Source organism: Phascolarctos cinereus, unplaced genomic scaffold (assembly GCF_003287225.1).
Source record: "Phascolarctos cinereus isolate Bilbo 61053 unplaced genomic scaffold, phaCin_HiC Scaffold_4;HRSCAF=312, whole genome shotgun sequence".
NCBI classification, from domain to species: Eukaryota; Metazoa; Chordata; class Mammalia; order Diprotodontia; family Phascolarctidae; genus Phascolarctos; species Phascolarctos cinereus.
In genome coordinates, this window is record NW_027555847.1 from 480,094,972 (window position 1) to 480,114,939 (window position 19,968).

Below are 19,968 nucleotides of genomic sequence, written 5' to 3' on the forward strand. Positions count from 1 at the left end.
ATTTGCATGTTTATATATATGCATGTTTGTTCATATAGGCATATATAATATTCATATACAGGTTGTCCCAAAACTCTTCATGCACTTTGAGATACCCTATATCTCTCTCCATCAATTTATACTCATCAGCAATATATATAGCTGTATAGACACTCTATGTCTGTATACATACATGTATAGTACATATGTGTATATCTAACTAAAGCAAAGTTTATCTTCACTATTATTTGCCCATCTAGAACACTCAGTGAAGTGTCACAGTACAGTGATGGGTGTATGAGGAGTTAACAAAGTTATTGTTAGAGTCAAGATGAGGGAATTGAAAGGAATTGAATAAACAAAAATATTCTATTTAAGTCTTAAATCAGATTTTGTGATGTTCTCATTATAACTGAATCTTTTCCATTCACCTCCTCTGAGCTATCTTAGGAAGAGGTAAATCAGCTCTAACTTTTCTTCTGACCCAAAGAAACTATTTCGGACAAGTTGTCCCTACAGTTACAAGACCATAGATTTAGAGCTGGAAGGGACCTCAAAGGTCATTCATTTTCCAGATGAACAAAATGAGGCCTAGACAGGTTAAATGGCTTGTGCAGTGTCACTAGTAGTAAACAGAAAAGTTAGACTTTGAACCCAGAGCCTCTTAGTCCACTTTCATGGCTCTTCTCTATGCAGTTCAATATATGCCATGCACAGTACCTTCCAACATTTTTCCCCCCAGTATCAACCTCCTTGCTTATATAAATACTGAAAGAATCTATCTGCTAGTCATTTCCAAATTAAGGGAAACAGACACAGCAATCCCTAGATTCTAGGTTACGAGAACAAAACAGGAAAGCCATGTTGAAGCACATTCACCTTTCAAAGAAGTGTGTACTTTGGGGGTGATTTTTATGAATTCCAGAGGGCATGCCTGGATTAAGCCAGTAAGGTCAGTGTTTCACAGGCAGCGAACCCTGACTATGTTGCTGTACGAACATCCTCAGCAGGGACTCTAACTAGCTTTGTCTTGAAGACTTGGCGATGGGGGCAGGAATTTTGCCAAGAGTGTAAAAATAGGTGCAGTTTGCAGCAGGGTCTCTCTTTCTTCCTTGTCTACCTTGCTTTTCAGAGTCTCAGCCTTGGAGTTGAGTTAGAAGTCATGTGAGCCTGACAACCTGCGAGCTGCAGCGGAGACGGAGCTGAAAGAGAGTGTGTGACCATTAGTTCAGAGCGCTGCTGGCTGGAGAGGCTGGCAGAGAACTGGCGCCGTCAACAGGAGTCAGAGCCAGGGGAACTACAGGGGGGAAAGGGAGAGTCGGCAGCGGTTGCTGCAGCTGTAGCGGCAGCCGCTAACTCACGACAACAGTAACAACAAAACCCCATTGCTTTGCTCCACTTGCGGTTCACCTCGTGGCGCAGATGTACCAGTATATACAGAGCTAAGACTGCCCGGCCAGCTAGTTCCTGGGGAACCTGAAGGAGCTCGCCCGGACTTTGAAGAGGCACTGTTCAGGGGCAGTCCTGCAAGGGGACAGAGGTGAGCTTCGTGGGGCTACCGGGTCTTTTTACACTTCATTGTCCTTGGGGATTCTAAGTCCATCCTTCCCCCGCCCTCTTTCAGGGGTTACTTCAGGGGAAGAATTCGGGGTCAAGGCGCGTTTGTAACGTATCAAGGGAGGAAGGGTCCACTCCCCTGCAGCTTTATAGCATACCACCTAATTCACCAACAGCCTGCCAACGAGCAACTCGTGTGTGTGTGTGTGTGTGTGTGTGTGTGTGTGTGTGTGTGCGTGTGTGTGTTTGCAAAGGTTTTGGTACTAGATCTGTACTCTCACCTTCCTCAATTGGATCTTAAAGCTCTGTCTAGACACTTTCGGGGGGATGGCGAGCTGATGTTTCATCCTGGGGGTGGGGTGGAGCGTGTGGACCTGGGTCAGCATAAAAAGACTCTCCCTTCAAGGTAGCCCTGCGGTGCGTATAAGAGAGTTGTGGATTTGGAGTCAGAGTTTTCTTCTTGGCACTGCGACTTAAAACACTTGGGTACCCTTGAGCAATCATTTGCCCTCTCCGGGCTTCAATTGCCTCATTTGTGCATCTGAGAAATAAAGGGTTTGGACTAGATCGCTAAAGTCGTTTCCAGCTTCAAATCTATGGTGCTGTGTTCCTTTATGGTTCGTAAAACTTGAGATTTGCGCAAGGAAAAAGTTTTCCTCGCATTTCCCCCAGCACCTATAAACGCTCTTTCTCTTCTCCCTCCCTCAGGCTTCGCAGCTTCTGCTGACTTCTGGCCTCCTTGTCCCCTTCGTTCTGCTCCAGCCTGCCTCTCAAATGGAGTCCCCGGTGCAGATCTTCCGTGGGGATCTAGGCCCGACCTGCCCGCCAGGCTCCTGCCTGCTGCCCAACAGCAGCAACTGGTTTCCAGGATGGGCAGACCAGGATAGCAACGAGAGTGATAGCTACGAGGATCAACAGCTGAACCATACGCGCATCTCCCCTGCCATTCCCATCATCATCACAGCGGTCTACTCCGTGGTGTTTGTGGTGGGCTTGGTAGGCAACTCATTGGTCATGTTTGTGATCATCAGGTAAGGAGAATGAGAGAAAACAGGTGGGAAGGAACGAAATGGACTCCCTGTCTACTTTTTAGGGAAACCAGAAAACCGGGAAATGGGTGGATGGTCCACTCAGGCTAGGCAATCTGGAGCGCCCCCAGGAGACAGGAAACTCTTACTGTGGTCAGAGAAAGAACAGTACAAGATTCTGCCTCTTGAGGGGGACATCGTCAGTCCCTGCTAGGTGCTGCATATGTGGGGCTTTTGTTGTTTTTTTTCCCCCTTATGGAAAGGTTTCATGAAAATATATTTTCAAAATCCTCTGGCAAACACACGCACAATTCAAGGTTTTCTATGAGTCATCAAATTAGTGTTGTCGATTGTAGAGTTAAAATACAATATTTTATTAAAGTCTGATATCCACATAAGCCATTCTAGTAACTTAAATTCCACTCTATAAATTACAGGGGGGAAACAAGATTGTTCTGTTGCAATATTAGCAGCTTCAGTTAATAAGCTGTTTGACTTTCCTAATTATATATTTTGAGGGAGGGCATTATGGATTTGTGAGATTTTACAATACTGCTTTGATGTCTTCAGATGAAGATCATTTTTGGGGGGTTGTATTTTGATGAGAATCATTCTAGGTTTAGAAATGTCCCTGGGTGACATGAGTCACTGACTGCTGAGATAATTTAACAAAGCTTTGCCCACATTCAAAAAAGCTTCACTTGTGTCTTGATATGGAACCTTGATAAGTGAGACATATATCTCTGAGACCAAGTGAATGGCAAAATAAGTGATAAAGATGTGGCTTATCCAATATAAAAAAGAGGAGGGAATGGCAATGCACCGATTTCTCTTTTAATCACTAACTGGATTTAAATATAGGGTCTTTATCCTGTTCCTAAAGAACAGAAATTACAGTAAGAAAGCTATTTGATCAGTGAATTTTATTTTTGCTTCCAAGTATGAGGTTATATTTTTCCAAATACGTATGTGATTACATTTTCAAAAAGCACAATCTGTCAGTTAATCTTCCAAGTGCATCCTTTAAAATTTATTTCACTTACTACTGGGATTTGTTCAACGACCTCAGTATACTTGTTTCTTGTAATTTATTTCATGTTTGCAGGAGTTTAATAAGTATAATGGAAAGGACTAAAACAACAGGGAACCTACTATAAGAACAAAATGTGTCTCAGTCTTTTTTAATTTTACTGTTAATCTCCATGGAAAAAACTTTGTGACAGAAGGGAGATAGGAATGAAACTTGTGATTGTGAATGAAATTACCTCTATAACTTTGGTAGAGGATGTTTTAAAATTTTTAAAATGTATACAGATTAAAGTTATTAATAGTAAAGCAATATGTATTTCTACTTCAGAAAATAGGAATGTGTTTATTGTGAGACTACATTATTATAGTATTTACTAAATGATTCATTGAGATCTTTAGTTTGGAACAAGCTTCCCTCACCTTTGTGTAGAGTGGTTCTTCAATCTTGGCTGAAAGGTATGAAAGAATCCCTAGGACATATGAAAAAAAAATAACCTTAGTGGTGGTATTCCAGAATGCCTATCATTTGAGAATTCTAAATGTCAGAAGCAAGCAAAAAGTAGTATGCAAAAATTGTTCATGAGTCACTTAGAAATTGAATGGTAAATATGCATATAAAATCCAAAGCAATCACAAATTAAAATATACTAGTTACAGATATATTTAACCTCAAATCAAGACTAGCTAAGTGAGGTTCTTGGCAAAAGAAGATTTTTTCTTAAGATCCTTGGGGGATTAAATCCAATAATAAATAGAGAAAGAATTTGTTCTTTGAATATATTCTTGAAATGGTGGTAAAAGTTGAGGTTTATTGCTTAAGAGTATATGGAAAAGCTAAAAATAGATTTGAGTGATGGACAATCAAGGGTTTAACCTTTATGCAAAGGTTAAATTACCAGGAATATTTAGCTTAGAAAAAAATACACTAAAAAGTTGAAAGGAAGCTAAAATAATAGTGTTATAAGGTCAGTTTTCCATCTTCTCAGACAAAAGAACTAGAATACTCTCTATTATATTTGTATACACACATATACATACATATATTATACAAAATGCATTATTTCATGTTTGTATATATGTATATACAAACATATATATGCACACATGGATGTATGTGTGCACATATGTATATGCACATATATGCATGTATGTGTGTATATATATATGTATATATATGTATATATATCAACAATCATTCAGTTTGATACATGGGTGTAGTGACATTGAATTTGGTAAACAGTGGAATGTTTTCCTAGAGAAAAGCAATCTCTCTCTGTGAAGGGTTCAAATTCTCCCCACTCCCCCCAATTCCCCCAAAACCTCAAAACCAACCAAACAAAAAAACCCCAAACCTAAAACTAAAAATTCCATGGCAACTTGACTATCTAAAGTGTCTCACTTCAGTCTAGTAAATAATAGGTCAACCCAAATATGAGAGCCAATATAGTATAATTGCTGGTAACCTGGTCTGAAAGTCAGGAAAATCTGGGTTCAAGTTCTGCATGTGAGACACATCATGGCATCCTTGCTCACACATGCACATGCACACACACACACACACATATACATACAAGCTTCTATTACTTAGGTATTTATGTATGTTTATGTAAGTATTTATAAAAAGCTGTATGTTTATTTGTATGTGGGCAGCTAGGTGGCACAGTGGTTAGAGCTCTAGTGCTGGAGTCAGAAAGTCCTGAGTTCAAATCCAGCTTCAGATACTTCCTAGCTGTGTGTCTAGGCAAGTCATTAAACCCCATTTGTCTCAATTTCCTCATCTGTAAAATGAGCTGGAGAAGGAAATGGCAAACTACTTTAATATCTTTGTCAAGAAAACCCCAAATAGGATCATGAAGAGCTGAACATGACTGAAGCAACTGAATAAAAACTGTGCATGTATATACACAGACATATCAATCAAACATTTTTAAGTGCCTGCTATGTGTCAGGCACTATGCTAAACCCTGGAGCTACATATGATATGTAATCTGTCATCTATCTATCTATCTATCTATCTATCTATCTATCTATCTATCATATATCTGTGTATATCTCTCTCTGTATGTATATATACACATACTACATACACATACACATATGCATGTATCCCCCCAAGCTAGATATGTATACATACATATATAATACACACATATATTTGTGTCTATATACATATATTTGTCAAATTTCTCCCACCTTGCATATCTACATGTATTTATATGAGTGGAACAATTGCTTTGCCTGCAGTCCAGCTAATGAATTATAAAATATAAAGGACAGAGGCAGGCCAGGACCTTCATGGAAGACAGTTAATTTTTGGATTGTTAAGAACTGCACCACATCCACTTTGCTGAGACTCTTTAGTGCAAGGCACTGGGGGAATGCACTGGAAAAAGACAATGTTTGACCATCGCCAAGGCTATCTAGAATTGGAACTAAGTACAAATGTCCCCAAAGCAATCAAGTTCATTTGCTAGGGAAAACAAATGTTTATCTAGGGGCAGAGTTGATGAAATTACAGAATCTAAGATAGATAACAAAATAAAGGTGTTAAGGTCTTAAATGAAGTTCAAAAAGTGTTTATATGTATTACTTGCTCATAAGTTATGATGTTCTTTAGGCAAGATGGCTGAAATAAGAAAGTGCCGACCATTACTCCTTTACAAGGTATGTAAAAGTTAATCATCCAAGCTTGATGGAATTAGAAGGAAACTAGGCGGTGACTGGCCAAATGATCAGTTGCCCCTCTACTGGATTTTTAAAAAGCCAGAAATACTTTCTAAAATGTAGGTTGAAGTAGGACTCAGGAATGTAGGCTTTGTGCATCAATAAGAGCCAGTCTTGGCTTTTGGGAGCTGAGCTGTGAGGGGAATAGACTCAAAGGGTCCAGTTCATTTCTCCTTAGAAGAGATACTACACCCAAGAAGAACAGCATGAGGGTATTACAAGGTGGGAGAGAGATTTGAGGCCATGAAGTGCTACCAGTGTGAGTTACTAGGTTTTGTTTGTTTCTTATATGTGTGCCTTTCCACTACTGCATTCTTTGTGGATACCCACGCTTCCTACTTATGATGTGTGTAGTTGTGGTGCCAGTATAATTCAGGTTTATGAGACTAGTGTTCTATTGCTTTTATGCTTATGGGTACCTCTTTGCATTGAGCTAATTGTACCTATCAGCTGCCAACTAAAGGTAAACATAACAGTGCCACTTGATAGGAATCTTGAAGGACACAAGGGACTCCTGGCGGTAGAGGTTATGAGGGACAGTATTCAAGATTTTGAGGATGACTTGTACAAGGTCATAAAGATGGGAGATGGAGTAGTATGTGTGCAGAGCAGCAAATAGACCAGTATGGTGAGACCATAGAAAGCAAGGAGATGGGTAACATGTAATTAGACTAAAAAGATAGAAATTAACTTGATGAATGAATATTATAAAACTATGCTTTCATGCCTTGATTATCCAGATCAACTGGTTTTGATTTTTTTGTAGCCTCAAAGCTTAAGTTTGCATTTTTAAGCACTTGATTGTCTAGGCCATCATGTTTTTTTTTTTTCCTCTTAGGTATTTTTTTTCTGGAATTATCATATATTGCCACTAAATGATGGTCATGGGTTCATGGCTTGACTCATAAAGATTACTGCATAAGATTATATAGCTTTAGAGGTATAAAAGGACCTCATAAATTATCTAATCCAATCTCATCATTTTGTAGGTGAGAAACCTAAGACCTAGAGATGAGAAGTGACTTTCCCAGGGTTACATAGGTTGCTGCAGAGCCAGAATTAAACTCAAGGTCCTGGTCCCAAATTTGCTTTTTATTTTTGGGGGCTCCATTACATCTTGCTGCCCCTACCTATACAGCTGAACTTAACATTACTACAGTAGGTTTAGTATATTTAGAGAAGGCTTTAATGAAAATAATTCAAAGGTATAATCTGGTACCTTTCTCATTAATCATTGTTCTCCTTTATAGGCTCATCATCCACATCAAATCTCTCTAGCTGTGTCTTCCCCAAAGTTCTCTCATGGGCCCTCTTCTCTTCCCATTCTATATACCCTTTCTTGATAACTTCATCATCTCCCATGGGTTTAACTTTCATCTCTAGTCAGATGATTCCCAGTTATATATATCCAGCCACATTATACCCATTGAGCTTCAAGTCCCATCACCAACTGGCTATTGGATATTTCAAACTATGTGTCATAGAGACATCTTAAACCCAACATGTCTAAAATGGAATTCATTATCTTTGCCCTTAAACTCTTCTTTTCCCTTCCAAACTTCTTTATTTCTGTTGAAATAAATTCTGCTCATCCTCCCGGGGTCCCAAGTTTGTAATCTCAGAATCATCTTGGACTCCTTACCCTACCTCACTCCACATATCCAATTAGTTGTATAATCTTGCCATTTCTATCTTCACAACATCTCTTGCATCCAACCCCTTCTCTCCACCCAAACCACCTTAATGAAGGCCCACATTACTTTTTGCCTAGATTAACTCAATAGCCCCATATTCTGTCTCCTTAATACTCTAGTCCACCCTACACACTGCTGCCAAGTAATTTTCCTTAAGAGCAAATCTGACTATATGACTCCTCTACTCAAATGATTCCATGGCTTTCTATTGTCTCTGGTATAAAATATAATCTCATATTTAGCTTTTATAGCCCTGTACAACTTGGTCACAATCTATCTTTCCAGTATCAACAGATGTTACTCTTTCTTTTATACTCTCTGGACAAACTGACTTTCTTCCTGTTCATCATACACAATATGCAATTTTCTTTCTCCATGAGATTGGTGGTACAGTGGGTAGCTGGGCTTAGAGTCAGGAAGAGCTGAGTTCAAATCTGGTCTCCCACTGTCTAGCTGTGTGACCCTAAGCAAGTCATTTAACCTCTGGTTGACTCAGTTTCTTCAACTCTGCAATGGGAATAATAATAAGCTCCTACTTCCCAGAATTGTTCTGAGGATCAAATGTGATAATATTTGTATAAGTGATTACTTGACATTACTTGACATATCTTAGGTATCATGTAAATGCTTATTCTTTCCCCCCAGCACTTCCTCCTTTCCATGCCTTTTCATTGCCTATCCCCCCATACCTGGGATGCACTCACTCTTTACTTCCATTCTCAAAGAAGCCTTTCTTGATCCCTCCAACAGTTAGTGGCCACTCTCCCAAAATACTCTCTATTATTTAACTGTTATTATTTAAATGTAAATATATAATACTGTAGCATAAATATGTTTATTTTATATTTGTGCTGCATATATTATAGGTTTACTTTTTTTTTCATTAGACTCTAAACTCATTACAAGTTTCTTATGGCAGAGTGATATTCCATTACATTCATGTATTGCAATTTGTTTATCCATTCCCCAATTGATGGATATCTACTTTGTTTCTGATACTTTGCTGTCAGAAAAATATTGTTATAAATGTTTTGGTGTATGTTGGGGCATTCTTCATATCTATGGCATCTCTAGGGTATAAACAGTGTAATTCCTGTTCAAAGGGTATGGATATTTCAGTTATTTAATTTCACTAATTGCAAATTGTTTTCCCTAACATTTATTCTAATTCCCAGAAGCATCAACAATACACTAGTGAGCCTATTTTCCCACCGCCCCTCCACCACTGACTATTCCATCTTTTGTCGTCTGTGCCAAATTGCAGAATGTAAAGTGAAAATGGAAGGTTATTTTGATATGCATTTTTCTTATTATTAGCTGATTTTGAGCCTTCTTTCAAATAGTAAATTGTTCGAAATTCTCTTGAGAATTGTTTATTCATATCTTTTGACCCCTTATTTGTTGGGGAATGGCTTTTTGGTCTTTGTATCTATATCTATGTCTCCAAAAATATAGATACATACCTAAATATAAATAGATGGAGGTATAGATAGATGTCTGTTAGTTGTTTACCTAACTTCAATATGAAAGCCTCATCTGAGAAAATTTTTTTTCAATTTTTGTTCTTAGCACAATGCCTGACACATGGTAAGAGTTTGTTGGTTGATTGATTGATTTATCTTTCACCCTTGTCATTTTCCCACAGTGTTTTTAAAGTAGTTCTTCCTAATCTGTCGTGAATCCTGTCTTATAAGTAAACAGTAAAGTCTTTCCTTAGCCTTGGAAGATACATCATCAGGTTTAAATTGACTGTCTTATTTCTTCTTATTCCCCCACTGAAGAAGTTCGGTTACAAAAAGGCCATTTTCTCATCCTTAAGAGTGTTTTAAGAACGCATTTCAAAACAAACAAACAAAAAAAACCACCACTGGAGGCTTGGTTTCATTGCAGCTGTCTACATTGATTAGTTAACCAATTTAATGCACTTCCCTTTAAGATACATAATCACATCTGAAGTTGAAAAAGAAGTTTGAATTAGCAAGTTGATGAGCCATAAGGCTCAGTGGTTGTCAAGCTGGAGTTCGACAATCAAGTCACGAATTCCACTTCAAAAATACCTTGCAGAGCATGCCAACAATTTCATTTTTTTCATGGATCAGGATTGGTTTTCCATAGAAATTTATATCCAACTGAGAATAGTCTCCCTCCAATCAACCATTCTACTTGCTTTCTTGAGCAGTAATAGACCCAGTGCAGACTCTGTGGCTGTCATTTCCTACATTACTGATTTGATTTTTGGATCTACTTAGTATCTTGCCTTAGGAGGTTACCTCCTTGGCCACAAGTGCTATCATGCTGTTCCTTCTCTAGTTACTTCTGTGATTTGGTTTTTAAGCCAAATTAGTGATACAAGTAATTCTACAGACTTGAATATATCATCACCAAAAGTTGGCTTCACAGTGATAGAGACTTATTCCTCAAGGGGATAGCAGTTTTTGGTTGGGAGTAGTGGTGGTTGTTTGTGTGTGTGTGTGTGTGTGTGTGTTTGATGAGAAAAGAATCAGATGAATTGTATGGAATCACTTTGACATAAAAGATATTTTTATACAGTAGAAGTAATAATAAAAATAACTTAATTATTATAAAAATCCAGAAGTCTAAATGTTTTTTTTAAAAATGATTGACCCCAAAGGAAACTAACACCTGAATCAGATTTAGAATAATAAAGTATTAGGTTTAGAAGAGACCTTCATAATCATCTAGTTAACCTTGCACTCAATTTAGGATTCTTACTGGGGGCAAACTATGAAGAAAGAAATGAGTTGCCTGAATGTAAGGATACACTATCATAGTGTCTGCATAAGTGTGATTGTATCATAATATGCTACCATTTTTATGAAATGGAAGAATTTCATAGAACATATTTGCACATTCAAAACTATCCAGATGTTCATCATTTTGCAGATGAAAAAAATCAAGTTGTTTGCAACTTTCAGTTTTCAACTGGAACTTGGGTATTACGAAAACAAATTGTGGATGTAGTAGAATCATGAATTGCAATGTAGTTGAGCTGAAGATAGATTCATGAACATTATACTAGCAGCAACTATAGTGCCCATTCCTAACCTATGTCTACCCCTCTCCCTCTCTCCCTCCCTCCCTTCCTCTCTCTCTCCCTCCCTCCCTTCCTCTCTCTCTCTCTCTCTCTCTCTCTCTCCTCTCTCTCTCTCTCTCTCTCTCTCTCTCTCTCTCTCTCTCTCTCTCTCTCTCTCCCCTCTCCCCCTCCCCCCGCCTCTCCCACTCCCCCCCCCGTTTCCTCTCTGTCTCTCTTGTTTGGGATTGTATAGGCACAGGTGTAGCCATGCTTTTATTGGTCAGCAAACATATAAAACACTAATTTTGGCAACTGCAGCAACAGCAACATCTGTCTGCCATAATATTCAGGATAAATGTTCCACCACCTTCCTGATTCAGCCTGGCCCCCTTTATCTTTTATTTTTGCACACATTGCGTTACTAAAGGCAAGAGAGAAAAGATATGGAGGATATACGAACCTGGCTATTTCATAATAAATGAGTAATAAAAGTAAGCTAATTGGAAATGATTGGACATAATTTAAGCTGCTTGACTAACTTAGTTGCACATTAAGTTACTACTTTTGCACATAGGCATTATCAATTTTTATTTACTGAATTTTGTTTAAGCCAAATCAAGATTTTTTTTAAATGCCAAATTACTTTCCCTTAATAAAGAAACAAATTACAGTGACAAAGCATTTAAATGAACATTTAGTAAATTTCATCGAGATTCTTTGAAGGTGTTTGAAGAATTTAGTGAATTGGATCCTGATTATGTTTTCAAATTAGTTACTCTGGCAACTCAGATGTAGCATCCATTAATTCTGATTATCTTAGATATTTTTGAGCATAAAACCATGGATACTACATATCTAAAAGACAGGGCTAAGAGAAAGGAATAATTATGTGTGCTGATAAATCAGTGCCCCAAATTTTGCCTAACTTGGTACATCTATTACATTTCTGAAAAATATAGGGTTACATTCTCCCTGAAGTTTATCATTCTTTTGAAATAATTAGGTACTTAGATAATTATGCTAGCCTTTCAAATCCCAGGGTACTACTCAGTGGTTTATTGATTGATCAGTGCTACTTTACAATATGACATTGTCTTCTGGATTATCAAACTGTTCCTAAGATCAGCTGCACCCTTTGGGGGACCCATAAAGGAAAAGTATCATTTTTTCAGGTGCCTTTTTTCACCCCAGAAGTGTCTTTCTACAAGCCTCCAAAGATAGGTAGAAACACATTAACATGAAAAAGAAAGAAAGAGAGAAAGAAAGAAAGAAAGAAAGAAAGAAAGAAAGAAAGAAAGAAAGAAAGAAAGGAAGGAAGGAAGGAAGGAAGGAAGGAAGGAAGGAAGGAAGGAAGGAAGGAAGGAAGGAAGGAAGGAAGGAAGAAAGAAAGAAAGAAAGAAAGAAAGAAAGAAAGAAAGAAAGAAAGAAAGAAAGAAAAAGAAAGAGTGTTAGCCTTGGCATCAGAGGATCTGAATGTGAATCTTGACGCTGCCACCTACTATCTTTTCGGCCTTGGCCAAGTCTCTTAAGTTCTTTGGGCCTCAATTGCCTGACCTCTAAAATGAGGGATTTGGACTAGATGACTTCAGAGATTCCTTATGGCTCTAAATCCATGATACGTTATACCAGGGTAGTTCTTTTCAGCATATTCCTACTTAGACTCTCCTCCAGTACTATTTTGCCTTTATATTAATGGTTTCAGTTTCATGTCCAATGTTGTCATACTTTATATACACACCTGTCCACATACGATAGGCTCTTCTGAGCCTCCTCTGTCTCTCTTTGGGCCCTCACTGCCTTCCACTTACACCCCTCATCATACAGGAATTTTGTTGTTATATAGAGTGGTCAGAACAGTATTGAAAGAGATTGTTCAGGTCCTACTAATTATGCCATTTCCTTGTCCCAATATTCTTAAGGGTCCCCATTGCCTAAACTTTGACTTGGTCCTTAAGTCCCAATCCACCCATCTAGTCATGTCTTCAGGGGTGTGCTAGCAAGTCTTTATCAAGTGGCTCTCTTAAAAAAAAGAAAAAAATATATAACCATGACATACTTTTAAATTTAATCTGCATTATCAACATATTCTCTACCACTTTCTTAATTAAAAAAAAACCCAACAAGACAAGAAGTCAAGACCTAATTTGTAATATTTGCTGCTTTCAGAGGTGGTGATGGTCACACTGAAAATTTAACAATTGATTCTCTCCAGCTAGTATGAACTGTCTCCAGTATACCCCCATTTACCTTTCCCTATTTTCCTTCATAATTCCCATATTTCATGATTTTCCACTGGCCCTAAGATCGTTGATAACTTCAAGTTTTTGTCTGCGTTACTCTTGCTACCTGGAGTTCCTATTTTTTCTTACTCCTTCAGTCCTTTAAGATCCAGTTGAAAACCTACCTCTTCCACTTGACTTTCTTAAACAAGCTCCCATTTATAAAAGTATTATACTTAGGGAAATGGTGTGGTTTGATAAAAACAAATCACAGAGTCTTAGAGTTAGGAGGGAACTCAGAGGCCATTTTTTTAAACCTAAGCAAGAATTCCATCTACAACATCTTGCCTTAAAGACCTTTAGTATGGAGAAACTCATTATCTTTCATAGAAACTCATTCCACTATTCATGGGAATATAGATCAAGAAGTAGAAAGGTACTTAAAGGTCACCAAATCCAAACCCTTTTTACAGATGAGGAAACCGAGACCTACAGGGGTGAAATGACTTGATTAAGGTAACATATGGAGTAAATGGCAAAGGTTTGATTTGAATTAAGGTTCTGTAATTCCAAGTTAGTGCTTCTTTCACTGTTCCCTCATCTTTGAGCTCTAGTTATTAGATATTTTTTCCTTAAATTGAGCTAAAATTCACCTTTCTGCAACTTCCACCCACTACTTCTAAGTCAGGCTTTGTTAGCCAAGCAGAGCAACTCTAATTCCTCTTTCTTGTGAAAACCTTTCAAACACTGAACTCAACTACCTTGTCTTCCCTAAATCTTTTTTTTCTCTTAACTAAAAACACCCCTGGTTTCTTTAACTGATCCTCAAAGCTATTCACTTCATGATGGGTCAGTTGGCCAGGGTTCAAGTCTTGGGTCTTTCACAAACTCCAAATGTATCTTGTATAGGTCAGTTCATCTCTCTCCAGTCTTTTTTTCTGTAAGAAAAAAATTGAAACATTTATGTGGTACTTATGGTATGAAGTCAAAGTACATAAGGTTATGTATAACTGTTGCTGTGGTATGGTGTTTAAAATAGCTCCTAAATAAGGAAATATAATTTGTATTTAGAGGCAATCAGACAATAGTCCCCTGAATGTTAGAGTCAGCCCTAGTGCTTTCCTGCTGCCCAATGCTCAGCAGGAACAATGGACAGAGAAGGAAATAGCTGGGAGAACAGGACGCTGTCATTTTAAGGACTGCCTCTGTTTTCTGGCCTTTCTGGCCTTCTCCCTATGTCTGTTTCTCAACTGTGGAGGGCCATATTTCTCCAGCATCCTGTTTGAGGATCTTGATTCTTGGCTTCTCCACAAATAATTCAGCTCCCTTTCTGATTTGCATAAAGCAATACAGCTGTCTTCTTAGAGAGGCCAACTCATTAATTTTATCTGCTAAGAGCTATCTACTTTTGTTTTAGGTTGCTATATTTTTGAATGGCCTTTAGCCAGATGCCATGGGAAATTATTTCCTATTCTCTGGGTCAAAGAAAGCAGGGAAAAATGCCCTCCACTGCCTGATTCAGAGCTCAGGTGTAAAAAACAATGGCTGCCTTGTTGTTAACCAAAATCCAGAAGTGGAACGTCTAATCTCTCCTTTCTGTTTTAATGCTTCTCAGCTTCCTTCCTCAGCATTCCCACATGGCACATCGTATGGCAGTTCTATAGCTGTTAACATTGTTAAGTGTAACAGAGGGCTTACTTAGGTCACAGATTGCATTTTTTAGGGCCATATGTTACTGTGATGTGTGCAATGAGCAAATGAAGCAACTTGCTATTGATCCACCTCCAGGCTTTCTACATGAGCCAAACATTCTCTCTGGGATGCCCACCAGTTTACTTGAAACAAAAATAGACCTACTAAAAGGCCCCATCTATGGAATAAAAAGCATGTTTGGTTTGAATAAAATGGAGAAGGGCAACTGGGGTGAATAAGCTACTTGCAGATTTTCCCCAGAAAAGCAGCACTGTACAGCCCTGACGCATAAAGATCTAGGAAATCAAAGAAATATTTGCTAAGTGGAGGGGCTTTGCTAGACAAGTGTTCCCTGGGTGCGCAACTACATTCTAACCTCCTTGCAGGCATGGCCTCCTATATTTCTTGGCATCTCCCATAGCAGTTCACACTGGGTCTAGTGCTGTCGTAGAACATTTTCATTTTATGGCTTTCGGGTTACCACAGATCATTGTTTGTCCCAATATAGGCTGCCCCAGATACAGACTACGTACTTATAATAATATATGACACTGATATGCTGCTTTACATATAGTCATTTACATATACCCATTTATATTTGTTTATATACTCATTTAATTATAATGCAATATACATGTGCATGTATACACATGCATGAACATGCATATGCATACATATGCACAGACACACATACATATGAATAGGCATATGCATATACGATTACATCTACTCCATCTTGGCCATCACCCCAACTTCCTTCCTACTAGGAAAATTGTGCTCTGATTCTGGTAATGACTTGGGCCCTGATAGGTGAGCTTTTGATTTAAATTGTACCAACCTGAGTTTCACCTTCTTCCTGGCTACCAGCTCCAAACCAGGGTGCTCCACAGAGTACAGTACCAGACTTCTCTCTCTCCCCTCCACCCCCAACTGCCAACGTCCCATTTCTTTGTTTTCTTTACCCATTAGAATTTAAGCTCCTTGAGGCCAGGAATTGTTTTGCTTGCTTATGTTTGTATCCCCAATGCTTAGCACAGTGCCTGACATAGAGCAACTGCTTAGTAAATGCTTTATCTATCGGTAGGTCTATCAAATGACTCTGGGGAATGGGCACTACTAGTATTATTCTCATTTTTACAGATCATAAAATTAGGGCTGTTTAATGATTTATCCAGGGTCCTGGAGCTAGTGAGTATTGGAGGCAGGATTTGAATCTACACTGACTTCAGATTCAGTGACTCTCCGTTGTACCCTCCTGCCTCTCTATCATCAACATTATGGCAGTCTGTCCCATTATCTTTGCCATCCTTGAATGTATGGAGTTAGTACTCCATATAATGTATTAATACCACCTTCTTCCCTGTAAAAAGTGGGGGTCAGGGGAAGGAGTGATTATGGAGGGTAAATATGGGTTTCCTGAAAGGGCAAAGAAAACCCTAATAAACAAAGAAAAATAACATCAATTATAGGCCCCATTCAGATTTTATATCAGACAAATTTAGAGATGAAAGTATCTATTCTCAAACTCAGTATTTTCTCAATTCTCCTCTTCTCGATGTGCAAATATATAGTAACAGGAAGAGGAAGGGAGAATAATATTCTTCCATGTGCCTCTGAGATTCTGAGGTGGCTGGGCTCAGAGTTGAATGACCATCAAATTAGCATGGAAAAATTATCATGATGCTGCCTCCATGAGAGACTCCAAAGTCTCATCTTGTTGTAGAGATAACTTTGGGTTCTTGAAAGGTATGTGAGTGGAAGGTGAAGTCTAGGAGGGTCTATCTAGTTAAGCACAGAGAGGCTTATTGGTAGAAGATTGACCACAAGAGGATGATTTTTTTTTTTTTGAGAGGAGAGGGCATCAAAGTGATTCTGGAAATGAAATTAATCTCATGAAATGAATGAGAAGAAAATGGGACTGAAGAAAGTTTAGTAAACCAGCTAAGGCATATCGCCTTAAGAACATTTATAGATGACACTAAAAATAGTACAGATAACAAACACACACATGTGAAACAGAATAACCTTTCAACTTTTTGTGGGAATTTATTTTAATCAATGATGTAGTAGAACTCTCACGTCTGGACTATATCACCTCCATACGTGACGTATTAGACAAGGAAGTACCCAATGGCACTTAAGAAAATGAAGACAGGAGAGGGGCTGAGTGTCACTTAATACATACACAATCTTTAATCTTTTAAGGTGCTATATGACAGATTCTTAAGTTATTTCAAAGAAGGGAAGATTTTAAATAATAGTGAGCATTTATATAACACCTTAAGGTTTGCATAGTGCTTTACAAGTATAAACTCATTTGATTCTCACAACAACCCTGGGAGGAAAGTGCTATTATAATCCCCATTTTACGACTGAGGAAACTGATGCAGGCAAAGGTTAAATGACTTGTCTAGGATCACATAACTAGTTAAGTATCTGAGGCCAGATTAGAACTCAAGGTCTTCTTGATGCCAGATCTAACACTCTATCTACTGTTTACCTAGCTGCATATAGTGGAAGAGATCACAGATGATACTTTTAACCAAGAATAGATGACCAAGAAGATAGCGGCAATTAACTTTCCTTTATGCCAATTTTCTTATTTCTATAAAATGTTTATGGTTATGGTCTATGGAGGCACTGAGGGTATCCTTGTTGAAACCATGAAAGCAGGCAGCCTCTCCATCATGGGAAATATTTTGTGCAGAGTACAAAGAAAGAATTCCCTACTGATAGTACAGTTTTCCAAATATGTTGAACAGTAGACAACTGAATCTCATAATTTGTTGTTGTTCAGTTGTTTCAGTCGTGTCTGACTCTTCATGACCCCATTTGGGATTTTTTTGGTAAAGATGTTGGAATGGTTTGCCATTTCCTTCTCTAGCTCATTTTATAGATGAGGAAACTGAGGCAAACAGGGTTAAGTGATTTGCCCAGGGTCACATAGCTATTATTGAACTTAGGAACATGAGTCCAGGAACTCAGGACATGAGTCTTCCTGACTCCAGGCCTGGAAGTCTATCTACTGTGTCACCTAGCTGCCCTTAATCTTATAATACTTTGCTCTCATAATGCTACATAACTTCCTTATTGAAATATATAGTAATGGATCAGACATTAATCTAATTATCTTTATTGGAGAAATCATCTTTTATTGCATAAAACAAGAAGTGGATAAAAAATAAATATCGCTTAGACTATGTAATACAGCTAAATGGGTAGCCAGTCATACTTAGGTTTGGCATGCGTTTCTTTTCGACACTGGAGGAAAAGTGCAGCTTACTCCTCAGGTGATTGCAAATGCCTTTTTGTCCCCTGTGGTTATAATAGCAGACATAGTGAAAGTAGTTCTTATCAGTCCTCAGGGAGTACTTGATACTCTTGGAATGAAGCTTTTTTTTTTTTTGCTATAACTGAATTTAATTGATGCACAAAAAATGTCAGCCTTTGTAATTTAAGCTTATGAAATTTATTAGCATTGTAGCTCCCCTCATATTCCATCTGTTAGTGTGTCTTAGTCTGATGGTTAATCACTGATTATAAAGAACTACAGAAAGATTTTGGTCTTTTTAATTTTTTTTTTTACTATACCTATGATTTCATTTATATTGGGAACTTCCAGTGAAGAAACTCTACCAAATGTATCAGTTTGTTGTTGTTTAGTCCTTTTCAGTCATGTCTGACTCTTTAAGACCAAATTTGGAGTTTTCTTGGCAAAGATACTGGAGTGGTTTGCCATTTCCTTCTCCACCTCATTTTATAGATGAGGAAACTGAGTCAAACAGGATTGAGTAACTTGCCTAGGCACACAGCTACTAAGTGTCTGAGGCCATATTTGAACTCAAGTCTTCTTGATGTCAGGCCCAAAAGTCTATCCACTATGCTACCCAGCCACCCAAAGCATATTACAATAGTACCTGCTCAGAAACTTATAGTCTTAGAGTTGTTTGGGGGTCCTGATAGGTTAAGTTATTTACCCTGGGTGACTCCATCAGCATGTGTCAGAAATAAGATTAGAACTCAGATCTTCTTGATAACCATGCCACCTTACCATCCACTATCCCAAGCAGCCTGTCAGTCTTTTACGCAATTTCATAAGTCTTTACTCCTCTCTATCAAGTACGTAGCACTTCATTCACAGCTAGTTTTCATAGATGCAAACTATAATCTCTTTTAGTTGGCATAAAACATTATTGTTATTCTTCTAGTTTTTATTGTATAATTGTAAAGTTTTTTACTGCTATTTTTAGTGTGATGTATATTCAAGTATTATAAGAATAATGGAAAAAAATTCCACTTTATTTCCTGTTGTATCCTTTGACATTTATATTTAAAGAACTAAATGAATGGATCCATTTTTACACCCGTGTTACTATTTTAATCTCATGAATCTTACTTGCTTATATTTCTCATATGCTACACTCATATTTCTTGTGTTTTTAGCTTTGTGTTAATTACATGAATCCTACTTCTTGTTCTATGCCACATCCTTGACCAAGATGTTATTCATTTTTGAAGGAATATTAATAAAGCATACCTAACCACATAGTGGATAGAATACTGGGCTTGGAGTTAAGACCTGGATCAAATTCCAGGTGCTAGTTACCAGCTGTGTGAGTGTGGGCAAGTCTCTTCAACCTCTCTGAGCCCCTGTTTCCTCATCCATTAAAGGAAAGTGGTTATATTAGATAATTTCTAAGGTCTCAACTAGCTCTAAGGCAATGATCCTAGTTCAACTGAAATGAAAAGGTAGAGATGAGATTGACTGTTTTCTTTTTTGAACTTTCCTGGTAGTTTGTACTTTTGTTCACTGCCTGTATTTGCTTTGCTTGCTTTTATGCATGTCCATTTTCATCTTATAAGTCCATTCAGAGCAGGTATTACATCTTATTTGTCTGTATATCTCCTTCAACACCTTTTAGAGTCCTTTGCAGATAGTAATGATGCCTAGTAATTGTCATTGTAGAAGGCATTTTGGATGATTAGGAATGGGTCGATTTCACTCTCTCTAA

The 19,968-nt window shown here is 38.0% G+C and overlaps 1 protein-coding gene across 2 annotated transcripts in view; it reads left to right on the forward strand.

The window, feature by feature from the left end:
* Positions 1 to 981: 981 nt before the first annotated feature.
* The window catches only part of OPRK1 (opioid receptor kappa 1), a 35,204-nt gene continuing 16,217 nt past the window's right edge, over positions 982 to 19,968 (forward strand). Inside the window, exons 1-2 of one of the 2 annotated variants that reach the window (XM_021005962.2) lie at positions 982 to 1,519; positions 2,245 to 2,567. In XM_021005962.2, coding sequence (XP_020861621.1) covers positions 2,311 to 2,567 — 257 coding nt within the window. In that variant the 5' untranslated portion in view covers positions 982 to 1,519; positions 2,245 to 2,310. Of the gene's footprint in view, positions 1,520 to 1,742; positions 2,154 to 2,244; positions 2,568 to 19,968 lie in introns of those variants that run through there. The other variant, XM_021005961.2, reaches the window with a different exon arrangement.